Here is a 15,091-nt window from a genome sequence, read left to right as displayed (position 1 = left end):
ATGAACCTATTTTCGATGCTCATATACCATGCAGGACTTTAACGACGATATTACAGGTATGTGATTACAGATGATGAAAAAGAATCAGCTAGGCCTAAAAAAATATATATAGCATAGAGTACTGGAACATACCATTATGTTTGTTCTCTTTTTTTTTTTTTATCGTCATTTAATCCCTGTTCTAATGACATGTCATTGGCTTAGAAAACTTTGTGAAGAAAAAGTTCTCAGGGTCTGGGAAAACCATTCAGGAGAAGTGCGAGCTTGTCTTTGTGTTATCTATCATCATCATCATCAGACTGTAGTTATGTGTTCCTTTTATTTCAGGAATGTACATCACTTAGTGAGATTACAGAGATGAAAGCTGATTAGCTGAATCTTGTCCTGATTGGCTGAATCTTGTCCTGATCTGACTCTCTTCCTCCTCTCCAGGGTCCTTCAGAAACGATGGGATTAAGGCGTCTGATGTCCTGCCTGTGCTGAAAGAGAAAGTGGCCTTTGTGTCAGGTGAGTGTGTGCCTGCGTCGCCTATTCCCTAGCCCTGTCGGCCCTGTTCCAAAGTAGTGCACTACTGGGTACTGTTTGGGTTGCAACAGTGACGCTTCAGTTTGACGAATCCACTATGGGAAATCATGAAGATGTTTTATTTTCTGGCCCGGCAGTGTTCATGGCAGACCAATGCTGAGGAAATTCCCATGACAAGTATGATTTAGTAGCACATGACAAGTATGATTTAGTAGCACATGACAAGCATGTAGACGTTTAACCATCGGCACAACAACAACAACTTTCACGTGCGGGAAAGATAGTTTCTTTCTCATTGAACAAGTTCAGGTAGGTCCCTCCCCGTTTCGGTTGTTTTGCTTCTGTTTAGTTACTAGGGAATCCTTTTGTCTATTTGATCCAATTAATTAACATGAAGCAACAGCACAGGGTACATCAGGACATGTGATTGGCCATTAGTTCAGACAGGTCATAACTTCGCTAATACTTCCTTACGGATCATAGTGGCTGTTCAGAGACTGAAATGAGAGATCACTCATCCTGCGGAGGGGAGAGGGTCAGTTGCACACAACTGAATGCAATCAAACAAAATGTTTCTTTCCACCTTTAACCCCAACCACTCTGAATCAAAGATGTGCAGGGGGGTTGTTGGGGGTTAACTGCCTTGCGGAACACCTTTCCAGCTCTGGGATTGGATCTAGCAACCTTTCAGTTACTGGCGCAACGCTCTAACCACTAGGCTACCTGCCACCCCATGATATCCTGTTGTAGCAGAGTACCTTACATTGAATCACAACCTCTACATGGGCTGACAGGTTTGCTTTCCAGTACTGTTGATGTAAGGCTGGGGACCCCTATGGGCTCTGGTCCAAAGTAGTGCACTATGTATGTATATGGGTTCCATTTGGGACATACTGGATGTCAGTACAAGGACACATCACATTCCCCTCCCCTAGACCTTACTGTAGCTTAGATGATGATGTCACCCTGGTCATTTCTACTGTACAGGACATTCTCGTTACAGAGTTCAACAGTACAGTGTGCAGACCTGGGTTCAAATACTATTCAAAATCTTTCAAATACTTTTAGCGTTTGCTTTAGCATGGCTGCAGGGCCAGATGGGTGGGGTTTGCAATTCTGTAGGTGTTCTATTGGCTCTATTGTGGTAGGCAAGCTCAATCAAACACAACATTTGAAATGATTTCAAATAGTGTTTAAACCCAGGTTTGGACAGTGGAGATAAACATTTCCATGACCTCAATGCTCATTAATACAATGCTGCTGGCCAGAATCCCTCTAAGTTCATTGCAGCCAGCCAGTGTGACTAAAACATATTTTTTTTGCCTTTTGTTTCATCATTTCTGACACATCTCTGAATGACTAGGGTAAACAGGTCAAATGCTGGTGAAGAAAGCTGACTGGGGACGGGAGCTGACTAGAACTCTGTTCTAAAAACAAGTTCAACGCCATGTGGAATAGAGAGAATCTCATTTAGTCTAATAATCTAAGGCTGTTGTTAACCCAAGGCATTCTTTGAGCTGTAAAGAGGAGATACAGATATTGGGGAGGCAGGTAGCCTAGTGGTTAGAGCGTTGGACTAGGAACCGATACAGATACAGAACCAGTCAAAAGTTTGGACACACCTACTCATTCAAGGGTTTTTCTTTATTTTGACTATTTTCTACATTGTAGAATAATAGTGAAGACATCAAAACTATGAAATAACACATATGGAATCATGTAGTAACCAAAAAAGTGATAAACAAATCAAAATATGTTTTATATTTGAGATTCTTCAAAGTAGCCACCCTTTGCCTTGATGACAGCTTTGCACACTCTTGGCATTTTCTCAACCAGCTTCATGAGGTCGTCACCTGAAATGCATTTAAAATAACAGGTGTGCCTTGTCAAAAGTTAATTTGTGGAATTTATTTCCTTCCTATTGCGTTTGAGCCAATCAGTTGTGACAAGTTAGGGGTGGAATACAGAAGATAGCCCTATTTGGTAATATACCAAGTCCATATTATGTCAAGAACAGCTCAAGTAAGCAAAGAGAAACGACAGTCCATCGTTACTTGAAGGTCAGTCAATCCGGAAAATTTCAAGAACTTTGAAAGTTTCTTCAAGTGCAGTCGCAAAAACAATCAAGTGCTATGATGAAACTGGCTTTCAGGAGGACAGCCACAGGAAAGGAAGACCCAGAGTTACCTCTTCTGCAGAGGATAAGTTCATTATAGTCAACTGCACCTCAGATTGCAGCCCAAATAAATGCTTCACAGAGTTCAAGTAACGGACACATCTCAACATCAACCGTTCAGAGGAGACTGCGTGAATCAGGCCTTCATGGTCAAATTGCTGCAAATTAACCACTACTAAAGGATACCAATAAGAAGAAGAGACTTGCTTGGCCCAAGAAACACGAGCAATGGACATTAGACTGTTGGAAATCTGTCCTTTGGTTTGATGAGAAGGTGAACGGATAATCTCTGCATATGTGGTTCTTACCGTGAAGCATGGAGGAGGTGTGATGGTGTGGGGGTGCTTTGCTGGTGACACTGTCAGTGATTTATTTAGAATTCAAGGCACACTTAACCAGCATGGCTACCACAGCATTCTGTAGCGATACGCCATCCCATCTGGTTTGTGCTTAGTGGGACTATCAATTGTTTTTCAAAAGGACAACTACCCAAAACACACCTCCAGGCTGTGTAAGGGGCATTTGAACAAGAAGGAGAGGGATGGAGTGCTGCATCAGATGACCTGACTTCCACAATCACCCGACCTCAAACCAATTGAGATGGTTTGGGATGAGTTGTACCTGAGAGTGAAGGAAAAGCAGCCAACAAGTGCTCAGCATATGTGGGAACTCCTTCAAGACTGTTGGAAAAGCATTCCAGGTGAAGCTGGTTGAGAGAATGCCAAGAGTGTGCAAAGCTGTCATCAAGGCAAAGGGTGGCTACTTTGAAGAATCTAAAATATATTTTGATTTGTTTAACACTTTTTTGGTTATTACATCATTCCAAATGTGGTAGTTCATAGTTTTGATGTCGTCATTATTATTCAACAGGCTTGTCACTCGAAATCATTGAGAAAACCCAGCAAGAGCCCCTTCTACACGCTCACCTTATGGAAACAAGTGGTGTGTTTTTGAGAAGTGGTGTGACCAAAAACAGATATTTTCTCACCAATGCTCTGTAGGCCAGATTTTATGCATATTACAGGACATTTTGGACAGAGGGAAGGTCGTTCTCCACTGTTAAGGTCTATTTAGAAGCATTGTCGGCCTGTCATATGGGCTTCAACAATAACACAGTAAGGATACATCCTCTGTTATCTTGTCTTATGAAGGGAGCATTGTTACGTACGCTCAGTTTCCAAGCCTTTAGCCTCATCTTGGGACCTGTCTATTGCTCTGGAGGCAGTTTCACTTCTGCCGGAAAGCGAGCAGATGAAATATCTCTCCTTTACTGTTTGCCCTTACATCCGCAAAGCGAGTGAGTGAGCTGCACGCACCGTCAGTCCACCATTCGTGCCCACAGTTTGCCCTGGGGTTACCGAAGGTAACGTTGTTACCCAGCCCCACCTTTATGCCTCAGGTCAGCAGCAATTACAAGAGTTCATGGCTTTTCACCCTCCGACCCTCACTTCTTCAAAAGGAGAGCGTCTCCACCGTTTATCTCCAGTGCATCCTTTGCACATCTACTTGGATAGAACGAAAGCATGGCGAAATAACTCTTCGTGCCTTGGGCGCCCCCCTGCAAGTGTGGGCTCCTCTTTCGTCAACGGCTATCCCATTGGATAGGCTATTACAGTATATTGGCTTATAATAGCAAGGGTTTTACCGCCCCCCGTAGGGTCTGAGGGCTGATTCCACCAGAGGTATGGCTACCTCTTGGGCACTGTTCAAAGCCATCTCTTTGCAAGAGATGTTCTATGCGGCGTGTTGGGCCACCCCTCATACATTAATGAGGTCTTAATGACTGGTTGTCACTGCACCTTCCTCAGAGCCTCTGAGGGGTGATGCTGTTGGGACTACCCTGGCGTTGGAGAGCATGTCTGCGATACGGGAGTTGGCCATATCCCATAAGTGAGACATTGAAATTAGTATTCGAAATAGAACCTAGGGTTACTTGCGTAACCCCGGTTCTATGAGAATATATGGGTGAAATGTCTCACTGCTCGCACGAGCCCAAGGAAGAGAACCATGCTTGAGAATGACCAGAGGATTTGCGAGTGGCACCTTATAAGGAGGGAAGGGACTCACCTTGTTCGCCACTCGACCTGTCTGTCTCCAACAGATCTTGTGTGTTTGGTTCGCTAGAGAGAATTCCATAAGTGAGACATCTCACTCATATATTCTCATATAACCAGGGTTATGGCAGTAACACTCATTTTTTTCTCCCGTAAATATATAGAGGTTCCCCCAGCAGCAGTAGAATAAAGTTGGCCTTATCTCTGTGACGAGGCCCAGTGTGTGGTGCAGACACACACGCACACACACACACACACACACACACACACACACACACACACACACACACACACACACACACACACACACACACACACACACACACACACACACACACACACACACACGCTGAGGGGGAGGGCCTTGAGGATGAAAGACTGGTGGACATTTGTCAGAGAGGGGAGGGGGAGGCACGGGGGAGTTCCGCCATCCGAGGGGGTTGGTTCTCCCCAAAAATGTCAACAAAGATCTGTCACCAACAAAATCCCACCTGGACAAGGCCCTCCATGCCCTTCCTCTGGGGCGTTGTTGCTGCCTTGCCTCTCTGTCTCCCTTGCTGTTGCCAAGTCCCATGAGCACCAGGGATAAACAAATGTACTTCCCCCTCAAACAGGTCATGCATCCCTCTACACATGGGATGCGTCCCAAATGACACCATATTCCCTATTACAGTGCACTACTTTTGACCATGGGCTCTGGTCAAAAGTAGTACAAGAAATAGTGTGCCATTTGGGATAAAGACCTAGTAAATGAGAGACATGAAGATAGACCCTTTCTACTCCCATTACGTTGTATACCATGTCTTACCGTAATTGATGTACACGGGCACTTTGAGAGAATACTGAGAATCGTAGCGTGAAGCTTTAGTACCATATGGGCCCTGGTCAAAGTAGTGCACTCTATAGGGAATAGGGTGCCATTTGGAGCGGAACCCTGATGTGCACTTAAAGCTCTATCTATTTCTGACATACTGCTCTCAAAAATAAGGAGATTTCCACTGTCTGTGTTCCTACAGGAGGTCGTGATAAGAGAGGTGGCCCCATACTGACCTTCCCTGCCAGAAGCAACCATGATAGAATAAAACACGAGGAGCTGCGACAGCTGGTGACGTACCTCTCCACTGTGCCCAGGTAAGAACAGTGGAGAGGTATCTGATTTATGATCCGTTTTTTTGCTTTTTAGATCACATTGAATAAGATTGAAGCAGTTTAGCATGTTTCTATCTTGTTCTGGAGTCACCTCTGCAGAATGGTCACTAGCTGGCACAGCCACAAAGTCATCAAATCTGATTTTAAACCTAACCCTAACCTTAACCCTAACCGTAACCACACTGCTAACCCTAACTTTAAATTAAAACCAAAAAGGCACATTCTTACAATATAGCCCATTTTGACTTTGCAGCTGGCATATCTAAAGGGGAATCACGTAGTTTTGCCTCCAGGACAAGACTCATGACAATAAACGTCAACCTGCAAGATTACATGGACAGATGGGACCTGATCCTAGATCAGCACTCCTACTCTGAGACGCTTGACACATACGGTCCCTGGACTCATTTCATAATCATACTAATGTAAACATGACTTAATGTATGTGGCTAGCAGGAGAAACATGCCGTCGACATGTATGCTGACACACGGCATACACATTAGAGCGTACTTCAGCATGGTTCATTCTGTTTTGTTGTCGTAAGGAGATGGTCATCCATGTCGTGGTGTACGGTGCGTTCGGAAAGTATTCCGATCCCTTGACTTTTTTCCACATTTTGTTATGTTACAGCCTTATTCTAAAATGGATAAACAATTGTCATTTGTCTCGTTTTAGGTTTTAGACATTTTTGCAAATGTATAAAAAAATAAAAATAAACGACATTTCACATTTACATAAGTATTCAGATCCGGCTCTGGCTGGGCCACTCAAGGACATTCAGAGACTTGTCCCGAACCCACTCCTGCGTTTTTTTTTGGCTATGTGCTTATGGTCATTGTCCTGTTGGAAGGTGAACCTTCACCCCAGTCTGAGGTCCTGAGTGCTTTGTAGCAGGTTTTCATCAAGGATCTCTCTGCACTTTGCGCCGTTCATCTTTCCCTCATTCCTGACTAGTCTTCCAGTCCCTGCCGCTGAAACACATCCCCACATCATTATGCTGCCACCACCGTGCTTCACCGTAGTGATGGTGCCATGTTTCCTCCAGATGTGGCGCTTGGCATTCAGGCCAAAAAGTTCAATCTTGTTTCTCATGGTCTGAGTCATTTAGGTGCCTTTTGGTAAACTCATGTGCCTTTTTTACTGAGTAGTCGCTTCCGTCTGGCCACTTTACCATAAAGGCCTGATTGGTGGAGTGCTACAGAGACGGTTGTTCTTCAAGAAGGTTCTCCCATCTCCACAGAGAAACTCTGGAGCTCTGTCAGAGTGACCATCGGGTTCTTGGTCACCTTTCTGACCAAGGCCATTCTCCCCGATTTGCTCAGTTTTTCCAGGTGGCCAGCTCTAGGACGAATCTTGGTGGTTCCAAATGTATTCAATTTAAGAATGATGGAGGCCACTGTGTTCTTGGGGACCTTCAGTGATGCAGACATTTTTTTTACACCCTTCCCCAGATCTGTGACTCGACAGAATCCTGTCTCAGAGCTCTAAAGACAATTCCTTTGATCTCGTGGCTTGGTTTTTGCTCTGACATGCACTGTCAACATTTACATTTACATTTAAGTCATTTAGCAGATGCTCTTATCCAGAGTGACTTACAAATTGGTGCATTCACCTTATGACATCCAGTGGAACAGCCACTTTACAATAGTGCATCTAAATTTTTTAAGGGGGGGGGGGGGGGTGAGAAGGATTACTTTATCCTATCATAGGTATTCCTTAAAGAGGTGGGGTTTCAGGTGTCTCCGGAAGGTGGTGATTGACTCCGCTGTCCTGGCGTCGTGAGGGAGTTTGTTCCACCATTGGGGGCCAGAGCAGCGAACAGTTTTGACTGGGCTGAGCGGGAACTGTACTTCCTCAGTGGTAGGGAGGCGAGCAGGCCAGAGGTGGATGAACGCAGTGCCCTTGTTTGGGTGTAGGGCCTGATCAGAGCCTGGAGGTACTGAGGTGCCGTTCCCCTCACAGCTCCGTAGGCAAGCACCATGGTCTTGTAGCGGATGCAAGCTTCAACTGGAAGCCAGTGGAGAGAGCGGAGGAGCGGGGTGACGTGAGAGAACTTGGGAAGGTTGAACACCAGACGGGCTGCGGCGTTCTGGATGAGTTGTAGGGGTTTAATGGCACAGGCAGGGAGCCCAGCCAACAGCGAGTTGCAGTAATCCAGACGGGAGATGACAAGTGCCTGGATTAGGACCTGCGCCGCTTCCTGTGTGAGGCAGGGTCGTACTCTGCGGATGTTGTAGAGCATGAACCTACAGGAACGGGCCACCGCCTTGATGTTAGTTGAGAACGACAGGGTGTTGTCCAGGATCACGCCAAGGTTCTTAGCGCTCTGGGAGGAGGACACAATGGAGTTGTCAACCGTGATGGCGAGATCATGGAACGGGCAGTCCTTCCCCGGGAGGAAGAGCAGCTCCGTCTTGTGGGACCTTATATAGACAAGTGTGTGCCTTTCCGAATCATGACCAATCAATTTAATTGACCCTAGGTGGACTCCAATCAAGTTGTAGAAACATCTCAAGGACGATCAATGGAAACAGGATGCACCTGAGCTCAACTTTGAATCTCATAGCAAAGGGTCTGAATACTTATGTAAATAAGGTGTTTGCAAAAATGTCTAAAAACCTGTTTTTGCTTTGTCATTATGGGGTATTGTGTGTAGATTGATGAGGGGAATTAAAAAATACATATATTTTAGAAAAAGGATGTAACGTAACAAAATGTTGAAAAAGTCAAGGGGTCTAAACGCCTTTCAAATGCACTGTATATCATGAAATGTAGACATTATTTGATTGAATATTCTTAGATTTTGTGTGTCGAGCCAAGTGTTCCTTTTGTGATTGTAATTCTAGTAGGACAAATGTGAAAATGCTCCCACAGAAGGATGTATGTAAATTGTATCTATAATCTTTCAGAAAGCCAACATCTTGGCCAAACCCAGTTGCACTATTAACTAATCCATCCATAGTAGAGCTGTTACTCTCAGTCTTTTTTTCACTCCCTTCCACCTCTGCTCAGGCTGTGTTTGGCTAATGTAGCGTATGTATACAAATGATGCATCCCAAATGGCACTCTATTCCCTATATCAGTGGTTCCCAACTCCAGTCCTCGAAGACCTCCAACAGCACAGTTTTTGTTGTAGCCCCAGACATAAAACACCTGATTCAACTCATTGAGGGCCTGATAATTAGTTGACAGTTTGAAGCTACAATAAAAATGTGTACTGTTGGGGGTAATCGAGGACTAGAGTTGGGAACCACTGCCGTACTTTTGACTAGGGCCCATAGGGCTGTGGTCAAATGTAGTGCACTATATGTTGAATAGGGTGCTGTTTAGGACTCACCCATTTGGTGTATGGACTAGTGTGGAGTGAAGTCTCATGAAAGCATCTGGCTGTGAGCCCATCCTTGAGGCTACAGTGGGCTAATGTAAACAGTGAGCCCAGGATTTTTCGGGGGCTCCCTCTCTCCCTCTCACCAAGCCTTTTTAGTTTTTCCAGGAGGGCCATTAGAGAGACTCCCTGAAGAAAAGCCGCAGGAATGATTTATGACAGTTTGCTAGAACAGCTGCTCTGTTTCCTTACCTGCCTTAGTACGTTAAACCTATCTGTACATTGCAGATCGGATTTCTCTCTTCGATGCACACTAGGCTTGCATCTCAAATGGCACCCTATTCCCTACACTTAAAAGAATAAAGGCCCCAGTTGGAACCAAATAATGTTTTTCAGAGCGATGCCATAGGGGAACCATTTTAGGTTCTCTGAAGAACCTTCAATGGGATGGTTCTTTGATTACAATTACAATTTAGCAAATTAACAGTGGAGTGATAGATGAGTAGATGATGATGTGCAAGTAGAGATACTGGTGTGCAAAAGAGCAGAAAAGTAAAATAAAAACAATACGGGGATGAGGTAGGTAGATTGGATAGGCTATTTACAGATGGGCTATGTACAGCGGCAGCAATCGGTAAGCTGCTCGGATAGCTGATGTTTAAAGTTAGTGAGGGAGATATAAGTCTCCAGCTTCAGATGGGCCTCAGGATCTCGTCACGGTATTTCTGTGCATTCAATTGCCATCGATAAAATGCAATTGTGTTCGTTGTCAGTAGCTTATGCCTGCCGATACCAAAAGCCCACCGCCAACATGAGGCACTCTACTCATTAACAGCGATGTAAATAAGAAAAACTTTTTGTTGCGAATGGACAATTTCTGGCATCTTTTATTTCAGCTCATGAAACATGGGACCAACACTTTACATGTTGCGTTTATATTTTTGTTCAGTGTACTTTAGAAAAATGTATGTTATTAATATTTGAGTAGCATAAGATGAATGAATAAGTTAATGTACAGGCAGAAAGATAGATATTGAAATAAACAATAAATAAAATCTACCCGCAACAGAGCCTGCTGGGAAATATTATATGACGGACGGGGTTTTGGTTCAACTCTGGTTGTTAACACCAACACTGGGGTTGTTTTACACCAAATTAGTCTTAAATGAACTGTTTTTAGTGTTCATTTAACTCATAAATCAACATTAGAAATGGTACCCTGAAAAATCTATTTAACATTTGCCAATTTGCTGTATGAAAGGGGCACATCTACAGGCTTCCACACATTTCACAAACCTTTTAGAAATTATGTGGATGCCACGTCTGATGACACACCATTCTTTATCTGGCAAGTTCGTTCTCAAAGGAACCTTAAGAGCTGTCTCCCAGTCCCTGCCGCTGAAAAACATCCCCACAGCATGATGCTGCCACCACCATGCTTCACCGTAGGGACGTGACGCTGGGCATTCAGGCCAAAGAGTTCGGTCTTGGTTCCATCAGACCAGAGAATCTTGTTTCTCATGGTCTGAGAGTCCTTTAGGTGCCTTTTGGCAAACTCCAAGCGGGCTGTCATGTGCCTTTTACTGAGGAGCAGCTTCCGTCTGTCCACTCTACATAAAAGGCCTGCTTGGTGGAGTGCTGCAGAGATGTCGACACAATCCTGTCTCGGAGCTCTACGGATATTTCCTTCGACCTCGTGGCTTGGTTTTTCCTCTGACATGCACTGTTAACTGTGGGACCTTATATAGATGGGCCAAATCAAGGATGAGCAATGGAAGCAGAATCCACAGGAGCTCAATGTCGAGTCTGAAATCAAAGGGTCTGAATACTTACGTAAATAAGGTGTTTCTGTTTTTCATTTTTTTTTATACATTTACAAAAATGTCTAAAAACCTGTTTTCACTTTGTCATTATGGGGTATTGTGTGTAGATTGATGAGGGAAAACATCTATTTAATCCATTTTAGAATAAGGCTGTAACGTAACAAAATGTGGACCAAGTCAAGGCGTCTGAATACTTTCCGAAGGCACCGATGTGTTTCACTAGCTTGGTCTTATATCTGTCAGAGCCTGGGCCATGGTTTCAAATATGCTGAAAATGTACACATTCAGTTCGTGGCATCGTGTGTGTGTGTGTGTGTGTGTGTGTGTGTGTGTGTGTGTGTTTTTCTTGCGTTATCTAAACACTTATATTTCCCCGGGCTGATCCTCGTGACCACGCTGTTAACTGCAGTGGAAAATGTTTGTGCGCATGTGTGTGTGCCTGTGCATGTGTGCCTGTTCGTGTGTATGCATACGTGTGTGCGCAAGTGTGTATGGTGTGTGTGCGCACATGGGTTTGTGTGTGTGTGTGTGTGTGTGTGTGTTTCGGGAGCTGTCAGCCAGGCAGAGTGACAGGGCTGCACTGAGTGCGTTCAGCCATTGATCAGGCCTGGCAGTGGACCTATGAAGTCAGCTTCAAAGCCTCTCTGTGTGACCTGCTTAATGAGAGTTTAAACAGTCAGCCCGGCCTGAGAGCCAGGGAGAGTCCCCCTAACTCCCCTCCAACTGACCCACCACCATTACCAACACATGTCGCGAATGGAAAAGGATAAGGTAATTACAGAGCAGAGAGAAGGAAGCGGGGCGTGGCCACATGGCGTACTTCTAGAGCCGCGCTGTCAACCGTTGAGCAATGAGAGCCTCTCTCCAGACTCTTTTGTGGTTTTCTGTTTCTCTCTCAAGTAGCTTCACATCTTTCTCGGTCTCTCTTTTCACCGGAGAGGCTGAATAAATTCACGCAGGCGTTTCGGTGTCCACCTTTTTCTCGGTGTGTGCTTTCTTTAAAGACGCTGAAAATGGTTTCATAATGAGTTGTGTGACTGTGACCGTCAGGAATTGTATTAAGAACTGTGTTAATATCTCCATGTTTCAAGCAAACCACCACAGTCCCTGTGACCAAGAAAGCGAAGGTAACCTGCCTAAATGACTGCTGCCCCGTAGCACTCTCGTCGGTAGCCATGAAGTGCTTTGAAAGGCTGGACATGGCTCACATCAGCACCATCATCCCGGGAAACACTAGACCCACTGAGCGGTGTCTGAGGAAGGCCCCAAAAATTCTCAAAGACTCCTGTCACCCAACTCATAGACTGTTCTCTCTGCTACCGCATGGCAAGCGGTACCTAAAGGCTCCTTAACAGCTTCTACCCCCAAGCCATAAGACTGCTCAACAATTAATAAAATAGCCACCTCCCTCTTTGTTTTTACACTGCTGTTACTCGCTGTGTATTATCTATGTATAGTCACTTTAGCCCTACCTAGGTGTACAAGTTACCTCGACTAACCTGCAAACTGACTCGGTACCGGTACCCCCTGTACATAGCATCGTTATTGTTATTTTATTGCATTACTTTTTATTTAATTTTTTACTTTAGTTTATTTAGTAAATATTTTATGAACTATATTTATTGAACTGCATTGTTAGTTAAGGCATCCCAAGTGGCGAGGCGGCCTAATGCACTGCATCGCAGTGCTAGAGGTGTCACTACAGACCCGAGTTTGATCCCGGGCTGTATCACAACCGGAGTGATTGGGGGTCCCATAGGACCCACAATTGGCCCAGCGTTGTCCGGATTATGGGAGGGTTTGGCCGGGGGGGGCGTGCGCTGTGCGCGTGCGCCATCGTGCATAAATGTATTTTATCCCCCCACACCAAACGCGATCTTGACACGGGGGTTAAAATATCAAAACAAACTCTGAACCAATTACATTAATATGGGGACAGGTCAAAATGCATTAAACATTTATGGCAATTTATCTAGCTAGCTTGCACTTGCTAGATAATTTGTCCTATTTAGCTAGCTAGCTAGCTTGCACTTGCTAGCTAATTTGTCCTATTTAGCTAGCTTGCTGTTGCTAACTAATTTATCCTGGGATATAAACATCGAGTTGTTATTTTACCTGAAATGCACAAGGTCCTCTACTCTGACAATTAATCCACACATAAAACGGTCAACCGAATTGTTTCTAGTCATCTCTCCTCCTTCTAGGCTTTTTTTTCTCTGGACTTCATATTGCGAGGGGAACTTTCATAAATTAGGTGCATCACCGCCACCAATCTCGTTCGTCTTTCAGTCACCCATGTGAGTATAACCAATGAGGAGATGGCACGTGGGTACCTGCTTCTATAAACCAATGGGGAGACGGGAGAGGCAGGACTTGCAGTGCGATCTGCGTCACAAATAGAACTGACTTCTATTTTAGCACTTGGCAACGCAGACGCTCGTTGTGGGTGCAGTGTGGGTGCAATAATTGAATAATATAGATTTCTACATTTATTTTGCAACGCTCGGGCGGTGTGGTCAGCCTGCGCTGTGGTCAGCCTTGTTCTTAACTGACTTGCCTAGTTAAATAAATGTTAAATAAAATAAAATGAAGGGCTTGTAGGTAAGCATTTCACAGTAAGGTCTACACCTGTTGTAATTGACGCATCTGACAAATAAAATGTGATTTGATACTGTAGCTCCAGATCACAGCATCCCAGTCAGTGCCTGTTGCTTCCTTTCCCATTTCTGTCAATGCTATTAATCCATCCCACCAGTACCACCATCCACCCAACCTATCCCCCACTCCCCAACCTCTACCCAGCCATTTATTGGAATTCCCTCTCTGCGTCCAGAAAATGTTAATTCTCTCTATTTGTAATTCTTGGATATGTGTTTGCAGTGATAGCTACTGTGATATTTCAGCAACAGTCTCCGTTTGTATTGAGCTCATTGGAATTAGCTGAGCTTGCATGGGTGAGGGAAACCACACACTGGGACAATGATGTCATAGCCACTTCAACATGTTCCCTTAATTTGAAAGTGAACGAGCAAGTCGACGTCTCTATGTCCCAAATGGGACCCTATTTTCCATATAGTGCACTACGTTTGACCTGGGCCCATTGTGCTCTATAAAGGGAGTAGGGTTCCATTTAGGACACATTCCAAGTCGATAAATGCTGCTGTTCATTGACAATCAGTGTGGCAAAGCCAAAGGTCACGGGCTACATATCCATTGACATTTCAGCCTACAGTACCTGGAAATTAAAGTAGTGTTTTCACATAACACCTCATCTACTCAATACAAAGGAGAAATTCATCTAACCAGTATCACTTCTCTTTTCTACTAGTAGGATGTGTGTGACTGTGTCAAGGCTGTTTTCCTGTCGTCCTTGGCCCATTGAGAAGAGAAAATGGCAGGAAACAAGGCGGCCTAATAGACTGCTGTTGGTACAAATGTGTTGTCTGCGTCTCAATTGGCACCCTATTCCCTATGTAGTGCACTACTTTTCGCCAGAGTCCTATGGGCCCTGGTCAAAAGTAGTGCACTACATAGGGAATAGGGAGCCAATTGGGATGCAGACATTGTCTCCTGTGTGTCCCCAGTCTTCCTGCACAAAGCGATGCGGAGGATCATATTAATTGCAGAAGTAGCGGAGGCTGGAGGAGGAGGGCCTGTGGCGGGCCAAAGCAATTAGAGGTTATTTTTATCTTCTTCCAATCGCGTTAAAGTGCTTTCGGAGCATCGGGCCTAAGAATAGAGCGTTAATAGCATTACAGCCTCATAACCTGTTAGAAAAGTGGGGCCCTCCATTTTGCGGGGTTGAAATTGAAACAAGACTCTGAACGAATAAGCCTGTTACATCGAAAGAGGACATGCCCAGGAAGAGAGAAGAGGTTTGTGTGTGATATGCTATCGTTTGTATGATAATCTAAAACAACAGAGCTTAATGTCGATGACAGGCTTGTCAGAAATCGCGGGAGGGATCGTACCACACCGAAGGTAGAAGCAGTGCGTCAGCTGGAAACAACTCCAATTGAACAGCGCTTGTCATTTAGT

The 15,091-nt window shown here is 44.6% G+C and overlaps 1 protein-coding gene across 1 annotated transcript in view; it reads left to right on the top strand.

Annotated features, from left to right (window-relative positions):
- The window catches only part of LOC115108212 (kalirin-like), a 257,001-nt gene that overhangs the window by 105,432 nt on the left and 136,478 nt on the right, over window positions 1-15,091 (top strand). The window contains 2 exon segments of the mRNA XM_029632309.2: window positions 433-507; window positions 5,772-5,886. Coding sequence (XP_029488169.2) covers window positions 433-507; window positions 5,772-5,886 — 190 coding nt within the window.

The sequence above is a fragment of the Oncorhynchus nerka genome, linkage group LG3, assembly GCF_034236695.1.
Source record: "Oncorhynchus nerka isolate Pitt River linkage group LG3, Oner_Uvic_2.0, whole genome shotgun sequence".
NCBI lineage: Eukaryota > Metazoa > Chordata > Actinopteri > Salmoniformes > Salmonidae > Oncorhynchus > Oncorhynchus nerka.
Note: the sequence above shows the minus strand (reverse complement) of the source record. Positions and strands in the feature narration are given on the sequence as shown.